The sequence below is a fragment of the Tupaia chinensis genome, unplaced genomic scaffold, assembly GCF_000334495.1.
Source record: "Tupaia chinensis unplaced genomic scaffold, TupChi_1.0 Scaffold146828_1, whole genome shotgun sequence".
In the NCBI taxonomy this organism is placed as follows: domain Eukaryota; kingdom Metazoa; phylum Chordata; class Mammalia; order Scandentia; family Tupaiidae; genus Tupaia; species Tupaia belangeri.
This window is the reverse complement of record NW_006206682.1, coordinates 1,375,453-1,383,413: the sequence shown is the minus strand read 5'-3', so window position 1 is coordinate 1,383,413 and position 7,961 is coordinate 1,375,453. Positions and strand designations below refer to the sequence as shown.

At 51.7% G+C, this 7,961-nt stretch overlaps 1 protein-coding gene across 6 annotated transcripts in view; it reads left to right on the top strand.

Annotated features, from left to right (window-relative positions):
- The window catches only part of FLNB (filamin B), a 158,587-nt gene that overhangs the window by 131,171 nt on the left and 19,455 nt on the right, over window positions 1–7,961 (top strand). For all 6 annotated transcript variants that reach the window (XM_006169179.3, XM_006169178.3, XM_006169177.3 and 3 more), the window contains 6 exons: window positions 36–209; window positions 2,182–2,340; window positions 2,642–2,845; window positions 4,706–4,858; window positions 4,959–5,081; window positions 7,524–7,790. In XM_006169179.3, coding sequence (XP_006169241.1) covers window positions 36–209; window positions 2,182–2,340; window positions 2,642–2,845; window positions 4,706–4,858; window positions 4,959–5,081; window positions 7,524–7,790 — 1,080 coding nt within the window. The remainder of the gene's footprint in view (window positions 1–35; window positions 210–2,181; window positions 2,341–2,641; window positions 2,846–4,705; window positions 4,859–4,958; window positions 5,082–7,523; window positions 7,791–7,961) is intronic.

The window sequence follows — 7,961 nt, the reverse complement described above, 5'->3', positions numbered from 1 at the left end:
TTTCCCTAACCACCTGCTTCCTGCTACATTTGCAGGTGGTCTGGACTTGGCTATCGAGGGGCCCTCCAAGGCAGAAATCAGCTGCATTGACAACAAAGACGGGACTTGCACAGTGACCTACCTGCCCACCCTGCCGGGCGACTACAGCATTCTGGTCAAGTACAACGACAAGCACATCCCTGGCAGCCCCTTCACGGCCAAGATCACAGGTAGAGCTGTGGCTTGCTCTGGGCTTTCTCTAGTGGGGTACAGCTGCCCCAGTAGCCACATTCCTCCTCAAACCAGCGGCAACAGGCTAGGTGTCTGTGAGTTTAGGTTTCAGAGATTCACAGAGGAACCAGGCTGCAAGTCTTAATTTCAGGCTGCTAAATTCCTCCATTAGCTGCTAATTCAGGAAAAGGCAAGAGCTCCTGTTTGGAGGGCGCTCATGTTGTGCCACATAGTTCTAGCATGCAAAGGGTAATCTCTCTCTTTTTTAAATTAATTTTTTTATTATCATCATAATCTTGTTTATATTACATTGGATTGCATATAACTTTACAATGTATTACATTGCTTTTTCAAAATGGAATGCAGGGACCAGCAGTTAGCGTAATGGCTATGTCACTTGTCTCCCATGTAGTCGATCGATTGTGGTTCGAGTCCTGGACCTGGTGGCTTAAAACTCATGCCGGGTGTGTGTGTGTGCATACCCAAGATCCCGAGAGGAGAATGTAGGAAAAGGGATTGCGGCGTAGCCACCCCCCTGGGGGGTGATTTCTTGCTTTCTTTCTCTCTGTCTGTCTGGCAAGCGCACGCGCCCTATGGGAAAAACCTCTCAAAAAAAAAAAAAGGGGAGGGGGGAATGTCATGCATGTCAGTCAGTACAGAGACATTAATCTCCCCACTTCATCCTTCAATATCTTTTCAATGTTTTTCCCAATCATTATTATTATTATTCTAATTATTTTTTAAACAGTCAATCACTGTTTCTCATTTTGCTTGTAAAAATACTTTACCCAGCATGATGAAATACTGCTCAGACCAATCCAGTTGAGAATACTGTACATGCCATCATCACCAGGTAATAAGCCAGAAGGGCAATCTCTTGAACTGAGGCCCTCAAAGAATTTGATTGCGTGAGTATACCAGCAATCACAAAGGCCCTTGGCGACACTTCTAAATAGATTTTCTGCCCTTTTTTTTTTTTTTTAATTGCCAGAGGGTACGTGTTCTCCCTAAAGACAGTGAAAAAGAAAAGGAGAAAGCACCCCCCAGTGGGGCGTGGTCATGCCGTAACCCCTTCTCTTCCATTTCTACATCCCTTTGGGATTGTGCACGTACATACACATGTTCCCAGCATGTGTTTCAACACTCCAGGGCCAGGCTTCACACCATGGTTGGCATGGGGATTCCGGCTGTCTTAATTACTAGGCTACATGGTGGTGGTGGTGGGGGGGGGCTGTTCTCCATTTTGCAGGTGGGAAAATGAGGCTTAGCCATGTTTGCAGGTGGATATTCTAGAATTCAAGGCCAGTTGCCAAAGCCTGTGCTGTAGGCCTCTATTCTGCTTGCTGTGTTTGGATCCTGCTCCTAGCAGGTTATCAGGAAGATGCACAGAGCAAGCTTCGTGCTCCCCAGGTGCTTAGGCCAGTCTCTGAAGCAGTACTGCACAGAGCATGGTGTGATCAGTATTTACCTAAGAAATGCTCATCGGTGTGGTGGGACTGGGAGGTCCCTTCTGATACCAAAGTGTTTTGGTTTTTTTTTTTTTTTAAATTTTTTAGAATTATTTTATTTAATTTTATTTATTATTATTAATTTTTAATTTGACCAGAGAGAGAGGGAAAGCGAGAAAGCAAACCACCTAGTCCAGGACTTGAATCGCAGTCAGCCATGTGGGAGTTCAGCACCTTTAACCATCATGCCACCCACCTACCAGCTCTGCCAAAGATTTTTAAAAATGTGGTCCCAGGGGACTCTAGTCCCTAGTTTCTGCTAGCTCCTCGTCTTCCCTTTGACCAGGAATGCGGTCCAGTCCCTCTTCATTGGTTAGGTCTGCTCATTGTCTGAGGCTTGCCTTCCCACTGCCCTGGGTACCGGATTCTTGCTTGTTCATCTGTAAGGGGCACATGGGGTGAGAGCTGTGGAGATCTGGGATCGGCACACCTAAGGGGACTCACGTTGCGGGCACTTTCCCAGATGACAGCAGACGGTGCTCCCAGGTGAAGCTGGGCTCGGCCGCCGACTTCCTGCTGGACATCAGCGAGACCGACCTCAGCACGCTGACGGCCAGCATCAAGGCCCCGTCCGGCCGGGACGAGCCCTGCCTCCTGAAGCGGCTGCCCAACAACCACATTGGTGAGTCCGGGCTGTTCTCCTGGCTGGACCCAAGACCTCCTGGGTGGAAGACGGGACTCCTGTGGTCCTTCCTTGGGAAACTGGTGGCATACTGGAGATGGCGGTGACAAACTCCCTGCGTCACTCATGTTATAAATGTCCAAGTGCATTTTTGCATGGTGACATTGACACTCTTGGGCGCTCGGGGTTGCTGGACAGTGGAGAGGGAAGTCATATCTCTATCCTTGGGAGTGCGCCTTCCTCTCATGTCCGTGCCTCCATCCCCACAGTTGTTCAAATCCTGGTCTTTGCTCCTGTCTAGGCATCTCCTTCATCCCCCGAGAGGTGGGCGAGCACCTGGTCAGCATCAAGAAAAATGGCAACCATGTGGCCAACAGCCCCGTGTCCATCATGGTGGTCCAGTCTGAGATTGGTGATGCCCGCCGGGCCAAAGTCTATGGCCGAGGCCTGTCGGAAGGCCGGACGTTCGAGATGTCCGACTTCATCGTGGACACGAGGGATGCAGGTCTGTGGGGTGATCCTGGGGAAGAGGCCCAGAACTTTGGGAACTGGCCTGTGTTTGCTCAGCCTGCGTCATCCTTTCCTCTTCCCAACTCTTCTTCCTGAGCATCCTTCCATAGAACCTTCCGCCTGTGTTACCTAAGCCTCATGACCACTGGCAAAGTGGATGTTTTTATCTTTTTGTTTTATAGGTAATAAATTAAGGCTTCAGGCATATATTCCTGTCTGCTTCTAGAATTTGAACCCAGAGCCACAGCTCAGACCCCTGTTTTGTTATCTGCACCTCCACCATGTTCTCAGCTGCCCAGAGTGCCCTGGAGTCACCCCCTGCGAGGAGCATTGGGCCACTGGCCAAGATGGTGTTCAGCTGAGCGGTGCTTCTTGCAAAGAGGACTCTTCCTGTCCTTCTTTGAGCTGGCTTGGGTTAGGATAGGCCTCTCCCAAGCTCTGCCACATCCCAGCGCCTTCATCCTCTCCCTTATTTTTCCTTTTTTAAAAAAATTTTTTAACTTTTGAGTGATTTTTGCTACAGAGTGTGTGCTCACCAGGAGGATAGAGAAAGTGAGAACTCACTCCCCCCTGGGGGGATGGCCATGCCACAATCCCTTCTCCTCCAGTCTCCTCTCAGCATTTTTATTTTATTTTTTAAGAGGTTTTCGCTGTAGGGTGCATGCGCTCGCCAGACAGACAGAAAGAGACATAGAGACAGAACACGAGAAATCACCCCCCAGGGGGGATGGTCACGCCGCAATCCCTTCTCCTCCATTCTCTCGGGATCTTGGGCATGTACGCACACGCGCCCGGCGTGAGTTTTAAGCCACCAGGTCCGGGACGCAAACCACGGTCGACTTCGTGGGAGTCCAGCAACATAGCCATTACGCTAACTGCTGGTTCCCTCCTCTCAGCATTTTGATATTCACATACACGCGCCTGGCATGAGTTTCAAGCCGCCAGGTCCGGGACTCAAACTGCAGCTGGCTGTATGGTAGACCAGTGCCTTAACCACTAAGCCACCTACTGTCCCTCTCCGTTCTTGAGGGATAGTGGCATTGGTGAATTCTAGACATAGCCACCATACCAGGAGAGAGGGATGGGGGAATTTCTGGTCCTGGTGTGCAGATGCCTCCTGCTAATTTCTTGAACCATGGTTGGCCATGTGAGAATCCAGCACCTTTAACCAAACCATGCCACCTGCTAATTTATTTTTGGAGAGGTTTTTGGTATAGTGCTTGTGCGCTCACCAGACAGACAGAGAGAGACAGAGAGACAGAAAGCGAGAAATCACCCCCCGCAGGGGGGATGGCTACGCTGCAATCCCTTCTCCTCCATTCTCCTCTCGGGATCTTGGGCATGCACACACATGCGCCCAGCATGAGTTTTAAGCCACCGGGTCTGGGACTCGAACCGCGGTCTACATGGGAGTCCAGCGACATAGCCATTATGCTAACTGCTGATCTCCCTCTTGCTAATTTCTCATTTTCTTAAACCTCCAGCGCTGCTGACCTAGTCAGGACAGCTATTTTGATTTCAGATTCTCAGGTCTGTGGCTGCAGTAAGCCCCGAAGCAACATGTGACATTCCTTGAGGCACGTGGGCTGTCTTCCCAGCAGGTTGTACAGGACACACCCTCCGTAGGGTGTTAGTAGGAAAGGGTACTTTCATCAGTGTCATGGTCAGTCTAAGCTCTTCCACTGCAGGCCTTCTCAGAGCCTTTAACCAGGTCTTTGGAAACACAGGCTGTTGTTACTTCTCCTTGCTGTCCGGAGATAACTGAATTGCAAGTGTTGGCCGTCCTTTCTTCATTCTTCAAGCTCTGTCTTCCTGAGTAGCTGCTGTCAGACCAGCTGGGGCTGCTGTGTTGCAGGTTACGGTGGCATATCCTTGGCGGTGGAAGGCCCCAGCAAGGTGGACATCCAGACCGAGGACCTGGAGGACGGCACCTGCAAGGTCTCCTACTTCCCCACCGTGCCCGGGGTTTACATCGTCTCCACCAAGTTTGCCGACGAGCACGTGCCTGGTGAGTGTCCCCCTCACCCTGCCCGGGCGATGCTTGGGTTTTCCGTCAATGCCGCATCAAGGCCGCGGGCTGCTCACCAGGGCCTTCTGGGTTCTTGCAGGGAGCCCGTTTACTGTGAAGATCAGCGGGGAAGGCAGGGTCAAGGAGAGCATCACCCGGACCAGCCGTGCCCCGTCCGTGGCCACCGTTGGGAGCATCTGTGACCTGAACCTGAAAATCCCAGGTAAGAGCCGGGATGCGGAGCAGGGCAGCCTGGGCACCAGCCCTCAGGGCACTGGGCACCTTTGGGCACAAAGTTTAGGTTGGGAACGTACCATCCAAGTGCACTGTTAGAACCTTCCCGTTTCATCTTCATTTCACACAGGCCCATTCAAGAAAAATCAATCTTTTACCCGCCCCTGTTTTCTTCTTCCAAATGAAGCACTGCCTTTATTATTGTGTCACATGGGGAAATGTAGCTATATGTTAGGGCTTTTTGTTTTCCTTTTTTTTTGAGAGAGAGAGAGAGGTTTTTGCTATATGGGCGCATGTCCTTGACAGAAAGAGAGAGAGAGACAGGAAGCGAGAAATCACCCCCAGGGGGTTGGCCATGCCGCAGTCCCTTCTCCTCCATTCTCTTCTCGGGATCTTGGGCATGCACGCACATGCACCCGGAGTGAGTTTAAGCCACCGGGTTTGGGACTCGAACCATGGTCAATTAATGGGAGTCCAGTGACATAGCCATTATGCCAACTACTGGCATTTTTTTTTTTTAAATAAGTTTTGCCAGAGGGTACATGTACTCACTGGGGACATGTTGGCAGGGAGACTTTGGGCATGCATGCACACACACCCAGCGTGTATCTCAAGACGCCAGGTCCGGAACTGGAACCTTGCAGTCAGCCATGTGGGATCCAGCTGCCTTAACCACCCCATCTCTGGCTGGCCCTTTAGATTTACTGTCTGTCAAATACAATAACGTCAGTGAGAGGGCTGGTCCTGATCCTGTCGTTCTCTGGAAGCATTTAAGAAGTGGCAGTTCCCCAGGCTCCTTCTAATATTTCCAGTCCTCTCTTTCATTCCTTAAATTAAGATGAAGGGCGTGCCGCCAAGCTGGGTGGGCCTCTTCAGCTGTGGATCATTCTTCATGGGGCAAAGTTAGCCACACAGTCTGCCTGAAATGGCACCCAGGTGGTTCTGGACAGAACCCTCCCAAAGAGAACTCACCGTGTACATGGAGGTTTCAAGGCTCCTCCGCTCAGGAGCAGGCCTGGGCTGGGGAGTTGCTTGGATCCTTCTCCTTTCTGCAGAGAAGGAAATTGGCATCTTCAGGTGCAGCTTGCATGGTGGTTTCCTGGGGAGGTTTTGGTTGCGTCTCCCGTCTTGCCCGAAATGTTGCGTATCTCTGTACTCTGCCTTCTTAGAGTTGATGACCCACATCGGCATGGGTCATGTGGGAGTTGGCTAAAACCCCAGCAGCTGCAGGGTCAGAAGAGGATCTTTTGTAAAGAGCTCTATCGATTGTGCTCATGAGAGTTCATGTGCTCCACTATGGAGGGAGACGGTGTCACCTCCGGTCCTACTTTCTGGGGAGACGATGGTTCACACGGAGGCCCAGAGCTGCCCCCATCCTACGGTCACACGTGCTCAGTTTCCTGTCACGCCGTTTTATGCTTCCCTCTGTCTTGTGGACATCTTTCTACCTCAAAGAATATATGTCTGGCGCCATGTCTGCAGCCTAGTGGCTAAGGAAGCCAGATCCTACTTGACTGGACATGGTTCGAATCCCAGCCATGGCTTCAAAGGTACACCATGTGCGTGTTCTCTAACAGCATGGAGAAATGGAGGGAAAGGGGATTCCAGTGTGACGGCCCACGGGGGCGTTCTCCCGCCCCCCACCTCTTTCTGGCAGGTGCACATACTGTCTGACCATTGAAACGAAAGGACGTGGGTGCCGCAGCATCTTCCTATGGCCTCCATAAGATTTCAGTTTGTGTCTAATCCACCTCCCCTCCTGTCCACACCTCACCCCTGTGACTGGTGCCACTCTGAGGTGCTCAGGCTGCTGGGTATGGGATGGATGCCCAGGAGTGAGGTAGCTGGGATGGTGCATTTCAGATCTTGCCACGTCCTGGCAGGCTGCCCGTGTCTCCATACTCCACACTCCCCCCAGCACCGGGCAGTCTCCTCCTCACGTCTCAAATCATTTGATGGAAAAATAGTCTCCCGTGTTCGTTTTCATTTCTTAAAATGAAAATACGGGCTGTGTTTTCATTTGCTTTCCATTTCTCATTTTGTGTAACATCTTTTCTTTTTTTTGTGGGGGGGAGAGGTTTTTGCTACAGGGTGCGTGCGCTCGCCAGACAGAGAGAGATAGAGAGACAGTAAGCAAGAAATCACCCCCCAGGGGGGATGGCCACGTCGCAATCCCTTCTCCTCCATTCTCCTCCATTCTCCTCTCGGGATCTTGGGCACGCACACACATGCACCCGGCGTGAGTTTTAAGCCACCGGGTCTGGGACGCGAACCGCAGTCGACTACGTGGGAGTCCAGCGACATAGCCATTACGCTAACTGCTGGTCCCTGTAACATCTTTTCTGTCCTCTTTGCTTGGTTTCTCGAGGAGCTCATGAGTATCTTCCTGTGCAATGTGGACGTTCAGCCTTTCTCTCCTGTCCCCTTTTAGAAATCAACAGCAGTGACATGTCGGCCCACGTCACCAGCCCCTCTGGCCGTGTGACCGAGGCCGAGATTGTGCCCATGGGGAAGAGCTCACACTGCGTCCGCTTCGTGCCCCAGGAGATGGGTGTTCACACCGTCAGCGTCAAGTACCGCGGGCAGCACGTGACCGGCAGCCCCTTCCAGTTCACCGTGGGGCCGCTCGGCGAAGGGGGTGCCCACAAGGTCCGAGCAGGCGGCCCCGGCCTGGAGAGAGGGGAAGCAGGAGTCCCCGGTGAGTGTCCAGGCAGGTTTTCACTTGAGAAGTGTCGGAATGTGAACCCCCACACCTTGTTCCCTGATCTAAAGAGAAGACTTCTGTTGGGTTGTAATCAGAGGCTTTTTAAAGAGGTTTTTGCCTTAGTGAACGAGTGCTCCACAGAGAGAGAAAGACAGAGGGTGAGCA